Source organism: Akebia trifoliata, chromosome 12 (assembly GCF_017979445.1).
Source record: "Akebia trifoliata isolate Shusen 1 chromosome 12, ASM1797944v1, whole genome shotgun sequence".
In the NCBI taxonomy this organism is placed as follows: Eukaryota; Viridiplantae; Streptophyta; class Magnoliopsida; order Ranunculales; family Lardizabalaceae; genus Akebia; species Akebia trifoliata.
The window spans coordinates 5,769,628-5,787,909 of NC_141386.1; the positions used below are offsets into that span (position 1 = coordinate 5,769,628).

General features: G+C 35.9%; 2 protein-coding genes across 5 annotated transcripts in view; one reads left to right on the forward strand and one right to left on the reverse strand.

The window, feature by feature from the left end:
* The first annotated feature begins 410 nt into the window (after positions 1 to 410).
* Positions 411 to 9,610, forward strand: LOC147388777 (uncharacterized). Of its 3 annotated transcripts, none has more exons than XM_086419043.1 (4): positions 411 to 621; positions 2,921 to 3,095; positions 3,202 to 3,320; positions 9,390 to 9,610. In XM_086419043.1, exons 2-4 carry the CDS (start codon positions 2,944 to 2,946, stop codon positions 9,407 to 9,409), a joined length of 291 nt encoding a protein of 96 aa, XP_086275169.1. In that variant the 5' UTR covers positions 411 to 621; positions 2,921 to 2,943; the 3' UTR covers positions 9,410 to 9,610. The 3 variants fall into 3 exon arrangements, with proteins under 3 accessions (XP_086275169.1, XP_086275168.1, XP_086275167.1); XM_086419042.1 differs by having other exon boundaries at positions 486 to 621; positions 2,895 to 3,095; XM_086419041.1 differs by having other exon boundaries at positions 486 to 621; positions 2,898 to 3,095.
* Positions 9,611 to 10,416: 806 nt separating this feature from the next.
* Positions 10,417 to 18,282, reverse strand: part of LOC147388778 (TOM1-like protein 9) — a 28,384-nt gene continuing 20,518 nt past the window's right edge. The window contains exons 6-10 of one of the 2 annotated variants that reach the window (XM_086419861.1): positions 18,064 to 18,145; positions 17,432 to 17,517; positions 15,576 to 15,761; positions 14,241 to 14,746; positions 10,417 to 11,833 (exon numbers count right to left, since the gene is read on the reverse strand). In XM_086419861.1, coding sequence (XP_086275987.1) covers positions 11,184 to 11,833; positions 14,241 to 14,746; positions 15,576 to 15,761; positions 17,432 to 17,517; positions 18,064 to 18,145 — 1,510 coding nt within the window. In that variant the 3' untranslated portion in view covers positions 10,417 to 11,183. Of the gene's footprint in view, positions 11,837 to 14,240; positions 14,747 to 15,575; positions 15,762 to 17,431; positions 17,518 to 18,063; positions 18,146 to 18,282 lie in introns of both variants that reach the window. The other variant, XM_086419860.1, reaches the window with a different exon arrangement.

Genomic DNA, 18,282 nt, shown 5'->3' on the forward strand with positions numbered 1-18,282 from the left:
TCTCTTCTCTTAATGAGTTTCTCTTTTCGCAAGACAGAGAGAAATTGGGTTTCTCTTCTCTTCTCTTAATAAGTTTCTCTTTTTGCAATTCAAATACAGTGTTAAAACCCCTTCGAAGCTCAACATCAGTTAGTGCATGTTTGATAGCATTTTACAAATGACTTTTCACAGTTTTTTCAATTAAAAATTTAATTTCGTATTGTGATTTGCGTTTGATAGCGGTTCAAAAAGCGATTTTTTACGGTTTTTTTTTTTCCCGAAGTTTTGAAGGGCAGAAGAAAGAGTTTTTCACAACTACGTTTCAAAAAAAAAAAAAAAAAAACGCTGAAGTGAAATGACCGAAATACCCTTGGTCATTTCTATTATTTCCACGTGAGTCGGATCGAACTAAACCTAACTCGATCTCTCTCGTTCTCATTTGTGTCACTCTCGGCTTCTACAAAATCGTTGCCCTCTCTCACTCTTCTAATCCTCACTGTCTTCTTCACCGCTTTCCATTGAAGCTCGTTCGTGCGAAGCTTGAACTTGCAGGCGAAGGTCGATCGAAACCATTGTCTTCTTTATTCTCCTCCATTGAAGCACGTTCGTGTGAAGCTCTCGAAGATCTCGTTCTCTCTCTCGGTATGAACATCGTCTTCCCTCTCTCTCTTAGTCGTCCTGTCTCTTTCTCTTTCTCTCTCAGTCGTCACCCCTCTCTAAATCCTAACCCTCTCTATCGACAAAATCCTTTAACCCTAACCCATTTGCTCTATCAATTTTGGAAATTTCGAAAGTTTTCAGAGGTAGGATTAAATATAGAAAACTTGAAATATTAGCAAAACTACACTTACACACTCAAATCTGATGGTGGTCCATCCAGCAGTGGCTTCTGGGCTTGATAATTCGGCTATTTCTCTTATCAAACATATTTCCTTGAAAATATTTGCAAATCTGTTGTATTTTTTTTTTTTTTTTGAGTTAGAATTTGCATAAATTACCTGTTTCTTATATTTTTCTTGCAATTGTAAGTTTGAAGAATGTGATTTCTCTAAAAAAAAAAAACTCTTTATATGTTGTGATGATAATTGGTGCTGCCATTTTTAATCTGCTAATATAATTGGTACTAGAAAACTTTAAGTAAAAAACTAAAGTGTGTAATTTGCTCCATATATGTGTCGTGCAAATGACAGACAAATGCTTCCACATGTAAAATCACCTTATTTTACCTTTAAGTAAAAAAAATTCTAATTTCTTTAAGTGAAGGCAACTCTACTTCTGTTAATAGACCAGCAACAAGAATGGAAACCCATGACAAATTTGCCTGCAAAAGAACCAATTTTAATTCTTTCACCAAGAACACCCAATGTCCACAAAAACCACAACCAGGATTGTGGTCCTGTCCTCAATTATGTCATCAATCCCATCTTTACTTGTGGAACAAAAGGATATCTTGTAGTCTTCAATCCAAATAATTTAATTAAAAAAAAAATTAAGCATGAAAATTGATGCAAATATTCCTTTTCCATCAATATTTGCAATAGCTAGTGCAAAATGGTCATGGAGTTGGTTCACGGATTGCTCTCTAAATTATATCGACGTTGACAAGAAGGTATTGAATGATCTTTACAAGTGGATGCCATATTTTGTTTTAGGTGTGAAACTTCAAATAACATTTGGAGCCCTTGCCAGAAATAACAGGGTGCATAAATATATTGATGTGCTTTAAAAGAAATTATTAGTGTGCATAAGTGTAAATAAGCAATGCATTAGTGTGCCATCACGTGGTTCCTCTTCCTAATAATTTTGTTTCCATCTTATGTAACAACAATTACAAAAAAATAGTTTAGATGGAACATGTTCTTCTAGTAGATCATGATATAGAAATGGGGCAAGGCTATGATTATGAGTGTTGAATTAGTGATAATGTTACACAGACAAGAAATCAACCACAATAGATGGATTTACGTGAAAAATCATAAATCAGGGAAAAACCAATAAGCCACACCAGTTTCATTATGCTCAAAGGCCAATACCATTAGGCTCCACAAACTATAACAGAAAAAAGGTTGCATCAGGGGTTAAAGTCGAAAGTTGAAATTCATTAATTTTTAAGAAAAAACTTAGCCATTTTTAGTTTTTTGAACTATTACTGTTTTGGATAAGTTGCTAGATTAAAATAGGATTAAATTAGAATCCTAAATTTAAATTAAGCTATGGAAATTGAGTAATGTGGAACTTTTTCTTGATTATATATTTATAAACAAGAAGTGTATTGTTTTTTTTTCCATCAATTTCAATTATGCATGCACATTTGAATGGCTTGAAGTAGAGAGCATGTTTCATTTGTTTTTATTTCCATGCAACTTATTGTTTATATTATAATCATTGTTGCTAGTTGGACACATAATTCAGATATTGCAAAGGTCAATAGTGGTTTGAAAACATGTTTCTGTTTTTCTTTTAATCGATAAGAGTTTGTGGACGAGGGAGAGGAATTTCCTTGGAAAAATTATTCAATGGGTTTCTCTGTTATGTGGATGTGTTATATATATATATATATATGATGTAATGTGGATGTTGGATTGTGTATTACGTAGGTATTTTCTTTATCAGGAACATTTTATATGTCCATTTTTAAGAGATGTCGAAATTTTTATAAGATTATAAAATTTATAAATTTATTTAAATTAAAATAATTATTTTTATAAATTTTTAATATTATATATATTTAGTCTAATTATATATTTATAAGGGTATTCTGGTCATTTTAATAGAATCCAACAGAATCCAGCAGCTGTGCTGTATCAAACAATAATTATTAAATTCTGATGAACAATACTTTTACAAAACTCTATCAAACAAGCTTTTCAGTGTTCAAGCTTTTTACAACTTTTTCTAACAGTTGCTTCTTACAGCAGAATCTGACATCAAATTTTGGCAGTGTTATTAAACGGGGCCTTAATAATGTCTACTTCAAGAGTTCTCTCAAAGTTAGCTTCTCGTTCTCCATCTCTAGCTCTCAATCTCACTAAAAAATCACCTGCAATTTCTCCGCTCAAATCAAGCTCTCAATCGAAGGTCACTGATTCTACCAGACGCATTTCTAGGATTTCAAGGTGAGATTTTCGAACAATTCAATCGTTATTACATTTCTTCCCCATTTATCAATTTTGATTCATCCTTTAATCTCGAATCTATGTCATGGCGATTGTGTTTGTGTAGATTACCAGTTGTGTTGAGCAGTTTGGTATCAATGATGCCATTGCACAGCGCAATTGCATCCGCTCGACTGAGATCGATACTTTCGATTGATTCTCAAAGTTGGGGATTGATTCCTCAAGGTTTGTTTATTTATTTCTGTTATCTAATGAAATCTTGTTTATTATTTTTAGTATTTAATGTTTTTATTATTTTTTGCACTTTTAATAGATGAAATGTGGGTGAAAATTTATGTGCATTTGACCTCAAATTGACATTTCTCTTGAATAAAAGTAGAATTTTTTAATTTTAGTTTGTGTTTGGATTGCCATTTTTGTGCACTAAAAAATCTTAAAAAATTATCTTATTTGATGAAATGTGGGCGAAATTTTACATGAATTTGACCCCAAATAGGCATTTCTCTTGAATAAAAGTAAAATATTATGTTACCTATATATATATATATATATGTATATAGGTAAGTGGATTTGATGAGAGATTGAGGAAGATGTTAGGCACCTTGTTCTCTCCATCCTTACATGGTTACACATTTTAAATTTGCCATTATTAAATGAAGGAAGGAAATTGTTATGCCTAGGCCACCACCCCTATCTCTAAAGGGGGTTTTGATCTTAATTGGCTGGTGGTATATTTTCCTCCAACGAAAGCTCTGGTGAGTAGAGATTCAAGAAAAGAAGGGAGATAGGTAGGTGGCGACTCTCTTCAGTTCAAGCAGCGTCTATGATCAAAGTTCATATCAACTTCCTCGTGTACGTAATACAAAATTTTTTCCAAAGCCCCTCTTTTAATCTAATGACATTGATTCCTAGTGCTATAACAGAAAGTTTTCTTATCGCAAAAATGAAAGCCTTCACATAAGAAAAGCATGGGATACGGGAAAAGTGGATATTGGGAGAGTGAATGAGAGGAAGACATGTGTAATGTGGGAGGATGAATAAGAGGACATGTGGAAATGCGAGTCTTGGTTTTCTTTTAAATATCCTAAAAAGCATGGTCAAATATATGTTTTTAAAAAGATCCTCTTAGAGTGTTCTTAGAGTATGTCATGTGGCAATCAATGACGATTTTTTTTTTAAAACCTTTTGATGGTAAAATGATCCAACCTCATAGTTTTTGACATATTTACAAGAATCCCAAGCTCTTTCTTAGTTGACTTTAATATCAATGGAGAATAATGTTAGAATTTCTCATTAAGGAGGTTGATCCAACAATAAGTTTTGAGTATTGACTCACTAATAAGAATTCCCTTAGATGTTAGGACTTATAGGAATTTGTCAAATAACAAACAAAAGTGAGTAAATGAGAGTGTCAAGTGGCTTCTTAGGGAATGGTACAAAATACATAAGCCAATTTAATGGCTTTTGAGCCTTGGCCTTGAACATGGATTAGGATTAGAAATCTCCCAAATTGGGACATTGGGTTTTGCACAATCATCAAGTTATTGGTATCCCTTTTGTGAGCGGGTTTGCGCAATTTGGGGTGTCTACAACTGCCTCTCTTTACAGGAGGTGCTTGTAGTGAAATGCAAAGAATAAACTTGACCCTTGAGTTGGGAGTCAAGCATTTAGGATGTAATGAACATCCTCTCCCAAGCCCTGTCAGACCCTGTGCTTAGGTGTTTGCCTTCCACAAAATCCATCCAACAATTGATGCTATCGACTGTGTTGCGCTAAAAAAATTTACAAAATCGTTTAAGCTCACAATTAGGGGTCAAGTCTATGGATCTTGTACCATGCCAAAGAAAGTTACTTAAATACTCTCCCATTTACTCTCCATTTTGCTTGCCACTTGTCGGATCAACATTCTTTAATTCTAACATTATCTTCCATTGAAATTAAAGTCAATTAGGAAAGTTCTTGAGACTTTTGTAAATATGTTAAAAACTATGTGGTTTGACCATATTTTACCATCAAAGGTAAAAAACAACAAGGTACATGTACTTGGTCCTTGGTTGCTACATGACACTCTCTAAAAGGGCCTCTTTGAAAATATACTCTTGCCCATGCTTTTTTGGATAATTATAAGAGAGTCAAGACTTACATTCTCACATGTCCTCCTCTCATTAACCTTTCCAAAAATACTTTCTATCAATCAACTTACCTTTCCACATATCCTCCTTTCATTTATTCTCCCAATATCTACTTTTCACTTACCCCTATGCTTTTCTTTCTACCACCAAGGATTTGCCACATGGCATATCCCACATGAACTTGACCAAGTGGCATGGCTTAAGAGGCCTATGGCAATTTGGACCATTTATCTTTGACATAGTTTGATAATCCGAAGAAAGCCTATGGAAGTCTCATGTCTTTTCCAATCGTTTTTAGGGTTGGAGAATTTTATCCCTAAAAGTTCCCCAAAAACTCTGTAAAAGGGGACGACCTCCCTCTCGAGTTGGAACATGCTCTATATCCCTTTTTGTACTCAAATCTCCACTCAAGAAATCCCTCTCATACTTTCACTCTCTTTCCGCTCTCACTTAATCTCTATGTTAAGGAACTCTCCTTCAAAACCTGAGAAGAGGAAAGAAAAGAAGATATGATAGAATAACATTCAAGCAAGGTGGGTCTTAGGGTAGTTTACTTTGAAGTACTTTGCATCCCCCTACTCCTTTTCTACTCCATCTTATTATTATTTTTTCCCTTGTTTTAGAAAGCCTTTAGGATGTACTAAACACCCTTTGCCACACTTGGTAGATTGGGTTAAATCCTCATGCAATGCGTGTGAGGAGGCTTGGTCGATGGGGTGGGAGTTGAAGCCCTCAAAACCCAATGACAAGATACCATGAGTTAGATGCCCTTTGTTCCTTAGATAATGACACCACTTTTGTTTTCTTGCCATTACTTTGACATTTAATACACATTTTGCACACATTCACACCACCATTTTGAATGGTAAAGTTAAAATGGACCACTCTCTCCAAGAGGATGTGCCCCTAACCATTAGTCAATATTTTGCATTTTTATGTCATACACTCATGTACAATGTCAATGATGATAATGTTCTGACCAAGTTCTACATGATATGTTATATTCCCATGCATTCTCAAGGCTATGATGATGATGGTCCCTCTCTCAATGAGACGACTTTATTCACCTCTTAATCAACATTACAATCTCTTTCTCAAGAGGACATCCATGCACCCATACCATTTTAAGGCAAGGCATGAACCAAGGGTTCCTTTCTCAATAAGGATATCCTTGTGACTTTAGGCCAAAATGAATGTCCCTTCTTTAATCAAGAGTACATCCTGTGCACTTCATCATGCATTCATCTTTAGTGTTTCCTTAAAAATGACCAAGTTTAAGTAACCATCTTAGTTGGGGGAGAATGAGGTGCCTAACACCTTCCCCATTCTTTATTCGAATCCCCTAACCTAGGTTTTAGGTTGACCAACCCTTGTCTATAAGAGAGTCATTACAATGCCTTAAATATCGATTTTCCAAAAAACATTTTTTGGGTGCTCATTCAGACTCATTTTCGAAACAAGAATGGTGGCGACTCAAAATCAAAATGGTAACGAGATTTTCCATAGTTAAAAATCACGTTGCTTTGCCCCAAATGTAGAAGTGGAAATAAGTGACAACTATTTTACAGTGGGCATTCTAATATTTATGCTCACTGGGCATGTTTGCTTGATTCTTAGAAAAAAATGTATGAGATGCATAATAACTTGATTAAATGGATTTACTTCCTACAAGTGCCAGGGTGGGTTATATCCCGACTCTAATGAAATTCAAATGAATGTAATGAAGAATGAAAAGGAAAGAACACAAGAAAAAAAGGGTCGTTGATCAGGTTCGTTGCGAAATAGCGAACTATGTCCCAGGGCACGTGAACCAATTCACTTGGGTATCTCCATTACAAATCTCTCTTCCCCACTCTTGCATTTTCAGTACCCCTATTTTCTACATGCATTCCCCCTTTAACTAGAACAAAAATACAATCTTAATTCCTTTAAAATTGCGATTACCAAATCCATATTTATTCAAATATGGCAATCCTTCCAATTTTGGATTATCTTCCTTTTCAAATAAGTCCAAATCTTAGATTAAGCAAGATATTTACCAACCCCACACCAAGAATAGTATCTTTATGAGTCACTTATAAAAAAAAAGTATGGTATCTTTATGAGGTATTAGGTGAGGGAAATGTTTGTTTATGTATAAACTATGTGAGTGAAGAAAGACAATTCTGCATGTGAATAGAAAAAGAGAATTTTTCATATCACTTCTTTTCGCTCTAATCTTATTTTGTATGGTTATTGGCTAATTGGTATTGGGTGTGGCACAAGATTTAATAAAAGAGAATGATATACTTCTGTTTTAGTAAGATAGAAACCATTTAGCACTAGAAAAAAAATGTTTAAGCGTCATTCATGGTTTTAACATTTTTGTTTTGATCCTAGACATTTCTTTTGAACTTCCTAAACTATATATATTTGATAAGTAGCTTCCTAAACTATGTTTATGATATTGTTTACATTATCAAGACTACAGTCGAGCGGATCCAGGATTTTGTCCACGTGGGGACAACTAAGAGTGGAAAAATATGTGGGTGCAGCTAAGAGAGAAATTTTTTTGTGGGGGGCAACTAAGAGTAGAACTTTTTTTGTGGGGGCAGCTAAGAGATTTTTTTTTCGGGGGCAACTAATAGTAGAAATTTTTTTTGTGTGGGCAATAGAGGTGGATTGTTTTATCCGCCGTTGTTATTTGTCGCAATAGCTCATAAGTCCTTTGATTTTGAAAATTCTTGTGGGGGCTAGTGTCCCCACTGCCCCCAAGTTAAATCTGCCCATGTATACTGTATTTTATTCAATAGAAAAACCGATGAGGGAGCATCGACTAATGGTGGCCTCGAATCATACAGGATTAAAGAGGAAATGGATGAGCTTGTTGTCATTGTCATGGGTCTCACATTTGGGATAAAAACTTCTTGATTGTTATCTATATTTTTATGTTTTGGTGCTAGTTTAGTAGATGCAATTTTTGCTAAGAGCAGTTATTTATTTTTCTTTTGCTTTTTAAAAAAAAAACATTTAATAGCATATTTTTAAACTGGTAGGGAGACCCACATTATTTTAGACAAACAAAATAGTTTTTGATGAAAAAGTAGCATCAAACAGTTTTCGAGACAGAGCGTATCAGACGTATGGACCATGATGGACATATGTTCATGGCCTTCCCTCCTAAAAATAAATTCTTAGGAATCTAATCCGCAGGAAACTTCTGTTTTTCTCTCGCATCCAAGCGGTATGCTTGAAGCTCTGCCTCTAGCTGGCTTTGGGGCTAAAAAAGTCCTATAAAGCTCTCTTTCAATTCCTGGGGTTGAGTATGCGTTCTCTAGTAGGAAAGAAAAAAAATATGTTTGGGCTCTTCTCCCTTTTGCTATCGTCTGGTGTACTTGGAAGGACAGAAATAGGAAAATTCTCAAAGGTGCGAATAGCTCTCTTCATCAGGGGCGGAGCCAAGATTTTCTTGTAGTGGGGGCAAACTATGGTTAGTTGTATAGTTGAAGTACTTGAATGGTTTTAGGGAGAAATTCAGAGGTTTTTGGTTAGAAGTTGAAGAAAAGGATATTTAGGTCATTTTCAATTAGTATATGAAAATTCTCAGTCAAGAGGCAATGTCATCAACAAAAAATTGAAAGTGGGGGGGGGGGGGGGTGGAAATTGGAGGGAGGTGAGGATGTGGGGGACAAATGGGGGGAGAGGTGAGGGAGTGGGGACAGTTGGGGCATGTAATTAGTTGAAATCTCAAAGTTCGGTGGGGGCAATTACCCCCACCAGCTCCTTACTAGCGCTGCCCCTGCTCTTCATGATTTAATTTTACTCATTTTAGGAAGCTTGTTTATTGGTGTAAATTAGATATAGATTTTAAGGTTTTATTTCTTGAAGAGATTGTTTTTGAATGGGACACCTTGTGCTCAGGCTAAGGTATTGATGTTTTGTACTCTTTTATTTCTACGAGTTTATAAATTAATGAAAATAGTTACACATTATTTCCTATGTATTTTCGATAAACCACTTGAGGTTATTAACTATTTATTCATTTAACAAGTATTACCGGTAATAAGATTATAAACTATGAGGGAATGTACCATATCTGTCTTGGCAAAAGAGTTTGTAGGGTAGTCTTCATGTTTAATGAAATTTAACATCTCTTCTAATCCTTTGTCTTGTACCTGTGCAGGCAACTCAATGCCTTTATGACAGTATTGCCTTTGTCGTGACACTTCACTCGACAGATTTTCCGTTGGATTAAGGATGTAGGATCCCCAGTTGGGCCCATTTTCTTTTCGACTTTGAAAACCTAAGAAATGAATTGGTGAAGATTTTTTTGGTACCCTTGGAGGAACATGAGGAACATCATTTTTCTATAAATGTTGAAATTACTAGTTTGATTCCCTATCATATCGTCTCTCTCTTCATGATATTCTTTCAATGCTCAATAACTAGAAATGTTATTTGCATGCCACTGGAATTCACAATTGACAATTGACAGAATGTTAAAGGTTTGGATTGAACCGGAAGAGAATTCACCTACGGATGAGTTGGAATGATCGTCTCAAGTAAAACAATTTTTATCTTTGTTTGTATTGTCTAATGACTGCCCAAGGATGAAGCATAGTTCAAATCTCATCCAAGTCATCTTGGTCTTGTTTGGCAACGAGATGGCCATCTCGCTAGATAAGCTAAGATAACTCAAAAGATATTTTGAAAATCTTGGCCGAGTCAGTAAACCTTGACCAAGTCAACTTGGATTTTGATTAAAATAATTTTTTTATTTTATTTTAGAATTTAACTATTGATTATATAAATAAAACATGATTTTACGACTAAACATCTTGTAATCTCCCTTATTTTATTAAAAAAATATAATTATTTTCATTTAAATATTTATAAATAAATCATCTTAAACCTGAGTTACATGGTTTATCTCATCCTTCGGAACCATTAGGATGAGTGATGCTGTTGAAGGGAAAGGAAGGGATGGGATTTGTCTGTCTTTGATTGTATACTTTGATACATGGTGTCATTTAAGTGATAGCTTTCTATGGACAGATTGGATATGGTAGCCCTGTCACACAAAAAGCAGTGTTGGTTACTTAGATGTTGCATTATATCATTTTGGGGGGGGGGGGGGGGGGGGATGTCAAAATTGGGTTATATTTGGGAAAATCGAAAAAAAAAAATGGGTGATACTAGGGAGGGGATGATTGTGAACAGTGAAATCAGTTTTGTAGTTATCTAGCAGTGGGACAATGTCCTCGTATTGCATTGGTTAGAATGGTTTTCAATCTTTCGTATCGTGGCTTGTCTTCTTGATGAATTAGAAGATGAGATGATTTTTATTTATTTATTTATTTATAACAGATATTTGGACCATGAAGAACAAGATAGGAGTGGCAGAAGATGATTATATCTCATCTCATCTCGATCAGGAACAATACTGAGATGACTAGGTTGAGCAAGTTATCTTGGTCTTGGTCTTGGATGCTTTTAAAAACCATTTAGGTTAGACTTCAGTGCTAACCTGCATTCTTGTAAGTGTTAAGAATTAAGGTATCCTGACAAAATTTCCGCACATTGATCTCAACTTGGTAACAGAGATTCTCATTATTTTTTTTAAAGTAGTAGTCTCATGAATCTTAGCAATGTTCATCAATGTTTTTATTTTATTTTATCGTAGGAAGTCACTTTAGCATTTTTCTTTCTTTAATACTCGAAAACACAAACATTCCTATCCTACAACAAACAAGAAATAAGCCTTTCAGGAAAAAAAAAAAAAAATGCAACCTAAGCAAAAGATATTTGTCTTTTATTTATTTTCTCTCTACAAGGAAGGTACACGATTGAGTTCTCAATCGGAAGATGATCAATATAAATAAAACCCAAAAGCTAAAAATATATATATTTAAAAAAGAAGAAGCCAGGTTAAATAAAAAAAAAAAAAAAAAAACAATACTACTCGGCAGTAGTAGTATTACATGCTTCCAGCTCTACCAGTAGTAGAATTTTTTGGCTTCAACTTTGCCATGTTCACAAGATCTCCAAATAACTTATCCTCTGGTTTAGATGGTTTGCTTGGTTGAAGGTAAGAAGACGAACTAGGCGTCATCTGGTACGAAGAGCTCCTCAAAGCACTATCATCTCGCATAGAAAGACCATACATTCTCTGCTCAAGGTGCTGAGCTTCTGGCCGTTGTTGTTGCCCGTACCCGTACCCGTACCCATACCCATTCCCATTCCCATTCCCGTAGTAACCCATCATCTGGTTACTGCTGCTCTCCATTGGATGATGAGGAAGCATGCCCATCATCTGACCTCCTTGAATTTGCTGAGGAGGATACGTACCCACCATCTGATTATTACTCTGTATTGGCTGATTATGCATAGCTGCCAGATGGCCACCTGTCATTGGCTGAATGTGCACACCCAACATCTGGTTGTTGTTCCCCATGGGCTGGAGATATGTTCCGCCGCTCTGCATTGGTTGAGAGTGTGTAACTACAACCTGGGTTACCTGCATTGGTTGGGGATTATGTACGCCCACCGCCGGTTGACTACCATCCATTGGATGAACCTCCCAGGGTGGAGGCGGCAGGGACCCGCCACTGCTTTGAGCATCTACAGCTGCTAAAGATCCAAAATTCAATGCCTTAAGATATGTTTTAAAGCTTAAAAAATTTGACTAGGCTCTGGTTGTCCATAGAGTTATATATATACTAGAGTTTGACACTCTTTGGGGGTGTAAAAGAGAAAAGATAACAAAGTTGGAGGGGTCTTCAGGGAAAAGGAATAGAAGATGAAAAGCAATAAAGTGGAATAAGAGAAAATACAATTCAAGTAAAAGTTGTCATCGATATATGTTCTTTGTGGGCAACATTGGGTACTATTATACAGACTAGAGTTTGCATGTGCCTACAACAAGGTTATCCTCTTTTACCTTCCAAAAAAAAACAGGTCATCCTCTTTGGGGTAAAAGTAGGGCTTGAACTTGGACGGGTTGGCCCGAACTCAACCCAATTGATGGGATAACTTGGGTTGAGTTGTGTAGAAGATGAGTTGAGCTTGTGTTAGAATATCTCAAACCCAATTTCAATTTGGGTTGAGCTCGGGCTGATGCTATATATATATATATATATATATATATATAGGTAAGTGTTCAAAGGCCCAAAAGAGAGCCAAACATTTTTCAAAATAGGGGTTAGAAGTTTTGGAATGGCCTGATTTTTTCGGAGGATGATCTCCTCATCATAGAGATCACCCTAATAAAAAATCTGCCCATTCCAAAACCCCATACATTGAAAAAATGTTTGACTCTCTTTAAGGCCTTCGAACGCCACCCATGTATATATATAGTGTTGCTTTTGATGTTGTATATCTTTTTTTTTTAAATATAAAATTTATTTATTAATAAAAATGAAATTAGGGTTATTCCACGAGCCCAAACTGCCCAAAATTACCTAACTCAGGCTAACCCAAACTCAACCAGATTTTAGAAGATCAAACTCGGGTTGAACTTGGGTTAGTGAACTTAGGTCTGATGGTCAAGTTGAGGGTTTTGCTACTTGGGTTGAGCCTTGGTTTACCCTCCAACCTGCCCAGGTTGCAACCCAAGGTTAAAAGTGGTAAAAGAGGAAAAATAATAAAGTGATGGGAATTAGATAAAAAGGGTAAATGTAATAAAGTTGTAGGGGTATTATTGGAAAATGGTAAGAGGATAAATGCAATTAAGTTGGATGGGTGTTATTGGAAAAGGGGGAGAAGAAGAAAGAAAATAAAGTTGGTGGGGTATTATTGGAAGGGGTTAGAAGAGAAAAGGAATAATGTTCAAGGGATATACTTGGAAAGAGAGGGGAGAAAAAGAACAAGGTTGAAATCATTCCTCGAGATTTGTGGGGAGATTAAATCTCAACCCCTACTTATGTGCGGATAAACATTAGGAAGAAAACCGTTGTGTGTGTGTGTGTGTATGGGAAATGCTAACATCCAAGACCTCATGGAGACGTTAGCATTGTCCAACACTTTTTTTTTCCAATAATACCCTTCATAATTTTGTCTTTTAGTGAAAAAGACAGGGACATGTTAGAAATGCATTAATTATATTGGCATTGATTACCAAAACATTTACTAAAACAAATTTAATTCAAAATACTTAAATGCTCAAAGCATTTATTACGTAAACAAGCATTATAGTGTAAAAGACGAATACACCATTGTCTTTTTCACTAAAAGACAAAACGAGGAGGGGTATTGTTGAAAAAATAAAGTGTTGGACAATGCTAACATCCCTATGAAGTCTTGGACGTTAGCATTCCCCTATATATATAGCTATATAACGAAGTATTTGGAGACCCTAAAGAGAGTCAAACATTTTTTAAAATAGGGGTCAGACGTTTCAGAATGAGCTGATTTTTGGTGAGGATGATCTCATCATAGAGATCATCCTCACAAAAAGTCAGCCCATTCTAAAACTTGTAACCCGTACATTGACAAAATGTTTGGCTCTCTTTAGGGCCTCCGAATGCCACCCATATACATAAATATTGTTAAATATTTTAAAAATGTTTTAATATCTTAAATTTAGAATGATATTTATTTTCTGTTTTCCCAAAAGAACATTAAATATGGAACCTAACTTCGCAGGGTTTCAAACCATGGTTTCAGATTTTTATCTCTTGTTCACGAAAGATACCAAGATGACTTGGACAAATCATCTCATTATCTCGGACCAGACAATGGCGTATCTGTGAATCAGAAAGAAGAAGATGAAGGTCAAAATCTCAGGCATGGTATCTCGTCTCCTTCACGAATGTTGCTGAGATGACTTGCCCAAGCCATCTCGGCCTTGAATGATTTTGAAAACCATGTTTCTAACCCAACTTGATGAGTTCCAAGTCGGCTAGTTGGTTCAACCAAGTTTTAGTATGGAGTTGAGCCAACTGGATGAGTTTTAGAACATATGCATCAAGTACTCTCATGAAGTTGGATATTCCAAGGAAATTATCCAATTATGGGGAACAAGATAGAAGCATACCGTAGACAGATTGTGGCTCATGCTGGTTCAAGCCCTGATTAACCTGGCCATTCCATGCAGGGCCAGGACTGGCATGGTTGTACGGTGACTGCTCGTATTGAGGTAATGCCACGTTAGGGCCACTACCATTCGAATAAAATGGTGACCTTGGGGACTGTAATGGCTGTTGATGCTGAAACTGTGATGTAGGAAAGTATGTTTGTCCGGCAGTGGGATATGCTGATTGAGAAGTAAGAGTATCCGAGGTGTCGTTACTCTGCAAAAACATGTCTGAAAGAGCAAGAATGTTCTGCTGAGATGCAGGACTGGTGGCTTGTGGTTCGCCGACAGGAACGAGAGCTAGCGAATTCGTCTCTGCCGTCGGTGAATTGTAATCTTCACCACTGAGAAGGTCAATTTTGGGATCAATCCTTGTTGAAGGGGCAACTGGACCATTAGATGCTGTAGGGACGGGAACCAATAACTGAACAGGAGGTTGACTTGCTACACTTGCACTTGGGACAGACCTGCATAGAAAAATGAAACATCATTTTCATTGTGGCAGTAACAAGCTGGTTTCAAAACTCGGTTTGATGTCTCGTCTCGTCCCGTCCATGGACAAGACCAAGTTGTCTCAGATGAGTCAACTCGTCTCGTACGAGACAAACCACTTAACTCGGGTTATTATGATTCATTTATATATAGTTAAATGAATGATTATAATTTTTTTAATAAAATAAGGTGGATTAGAATATGTTTAATCATAAAATCATAGTCTATTTATAATAAATATTTAAATTCTAAAAAAATTAATTATTTCAATCAAAATCTATGAAATCGCGGTTGACTCGGCCAAGATTTTCAAAATATCGTCCAAGTCATCTTGTTTATCAGACGAGATCGTGTGAAGGCTGAGACACCATGTACGTCTGTCTCGTTGAAAGATACTGGATGGACAAGATTTAAGCATGATAGTGAGTAAATTGTGGCAACTAAGACGATATAAAATCAGGATTCCCAAATGAAAAGACATTTGAGGAAAGCGAGGGTTGCAAAGGGACAAGTTTAGAAACTTGAACCCTAATAAGCAGTTACCTTGGATTTTAATAAAGAAAATAAAATTCTCAAAAAACATGAATGATCAGACTGAGCTTCGTAATGTTGAAAAACTGGAGTTTTACTTGACCACTCGACAAGTTCAAGTTGTGAGTATAAAATCTCAACTAGCCATACGAAGGGTTCAATGAAAATTGGGAATAAATTTCAAATAAGATCAATTCCAACAATAAAATTGTGCATTCGTGATTTTAAGCCTTCGTAGGAAGTAAAACAGTCATATTAAAGAACCTTTATTACCTCCCATCTGGCTGTGTACCATTAGCTCTTGTTGTAATGACAGGATCATCAACATCAACTAGTGCCTGAGGAGGTTTAGATTTTTCAACTCGGACAAAAGTTCCTAAAGCAATGGATTCATGCTTGACTAGTACACGCTGCAAATCATCATTCAATGCTAGTCCTTGGCGAAGCAGTTCTTCATCCCTGAAATAAGTGAGAAAAATTAGAGCTTTATAGCCAGGATTTTTTGGTAGTGGGGGCAAACTATAGTTAATAGTACATTTGAAGAGCTTGAAGACGAATAATTTTGTGGAGAAATTCTGAGGTTTTTTGTTAGAAGTTGACGAAAAGGATATTTAGGTCATTTTCAATTAGTCTATGAGAGAAAGCCCAGTCAAGAGGCAATTTAATCTCCAAAAAAGTAAAAAGGTGTGGAGGGGAGGTGAGGGTGTGGGGGCAAATGGGGAGGGAGTGGGGGGCACATAAGGCGTGTAAAGGGGGGATCTCAAAGATCTGTGGGGGCAAGTGCCCCCACTGCCTCCTTACAAGCACCACCCCTGTATATAGCTGTTTTATAAATCGGAGAAAATCTTTGAAATCCCAACAATTTATCGGAGAGAAAAAGAAAATTCATGGAATATTTCAAAATAAGCACAAAAGTATTTATAATCTTTAAGTAATACCCATGTTACCACCAATATAACTTGGATATATACACAGGTTAGTGTTGGATGTACTGACCTTGTCATTTTTGACACTTGGAATATTATGCATCCATGCTATTACTGATCTAGAAGGGGTATCATTTCTAATTCTGACCAAATCACTGCAGACTTGAAACTTTTTTTTGAAAAGTTGCAGACTTTCAAACTTCAATACAAGATATGTAAGTACTTTTATGTTACACTTTTCGAAGGTGGGGTTTTGATCCCAAGCCCGTGGTATTACAGAAGACAGACTTCACCACCTCACTGAGGTAAGGCTATCAATGGATCAGGGTCCAGATCGGATCAGGGTAGATTTGGTACCAATCCAATAAGGATCAGATCGGATCCTGAACTGATCTGATAAGATTATTGGATCAGATTCCTATCAGATCGGATTTTTATCGGATCTCAATATTAAAATCCAAACCAGATCCATTAACAACTGAATCAGGTCTGGATTGGACCAAACCCGATTTTACATACTAAATCTAAATAAACTTCATATATTTCAACAAATATATAACATAATTTATACACTTCCTAACATTTTATCAGATCATGTCCTTATCGAATCAGGACATGGTTGATCCAGATCCGATCCAATAAGATATCAGATCGGTTCCTAGTAGGAATCCAAAAAATTGATCCAAACCCAAAGTTACCAGATTGGATGTCGGGTCTGATCCGATCCCTACACTGAGGTGACACTTTAATGTTACCATTTAAATTATTATAGGTTTTCTAGAAAGCAAATCATCAGAGATGTAAGTACGTTGTATAGTAGCTGCCTTTGTTGTTATACTGGTAACTGTATCTTAATCAACACCTATAATTGTACCTAGGAAACATAGGGAGATACATCTACATATAAATGCAAATAAACATACAAATGATTTATATAGACCACCATCATAGGTGCACCTTTTCCCTAGTTGTGATATAATTTACGGCAATTGTGTCAATTCAATACAAGTTCCTGCACTATTTAAAAAAAGAGACCAGAGAATACAATTGAACAAGAGAATATTAAGTCTTCTGGTAGTGTCGATTTCATGATCGTTCTGGTATTTATCATTATGGTTGAAAACCAAATAATGCTGTGCCTTTTGTCATGTAGATTATCATTTCCATCAGTAAGGTAATTGGAGAAGTAACAGAAGGCCTTACGTAGTCTTGTTCATAAGGTGTACCACTCTCTGCTTGTACGCACGGCACTGCTCAAACAGGTCAATGACCACCTCCTGTTTAAGGCCCTGCAAAATCAGTAGTATGACTCATTATGTTATACCATGTAAAAAATTTAAATTTGGTTAAAAAACACTTGATTTATATCACATCGTATGAAGGTGCAAGCTTGCTAAGTTGGTTGAAGCCTGTAAGTGTTGGAACCACGACCTTGGTTCAAAACCCGCCTTCACCTACTAATAATTACTAACCCACTTTCTTATAAAAAAACAAACATAAAAATCTTATCAAATGTCCAATTACACTTTAATCTGATTTTTCAAAACAATAGTATGCTTGCTAAGTTGGTTGAAGCCCGTAAGTGTTGGAACCATGACCTTGGTTCAAAACCCGCCTTCACCTACTAATAATCACTAACCCACTTTCTTATAAAAAAACAAACATAAAAATCTTATCAAATGTCCAATTACACTTTAATCTCATTTTTCAAAACAATAGTATTAGTACTAGTAGAGCTTGGATATGAAAACTGCCATGTTTAAGTTCGGCTAAAGTGGAAGGTCCCATTTTTTCATTTCAAGATGTCCACCCATATGTTATAGGAAAAAAACTACCTCTTTGTTCTCTGGATCTAAAGCATTTAACATCTCTGCAAGAACATCCATGATACCACGTGCATTTTGAATTTCTGTCAGGCTGAGCAAAGGAGATATACAATGAAAATCCCGTGAGAATACTTGTAATAAAAGTAATTACTAAACATGAGCAGAAATTTGATGATGTAATATAAAAAATTGCTGAAGTCACAAACACTGATACAAGAATTCTGCTTG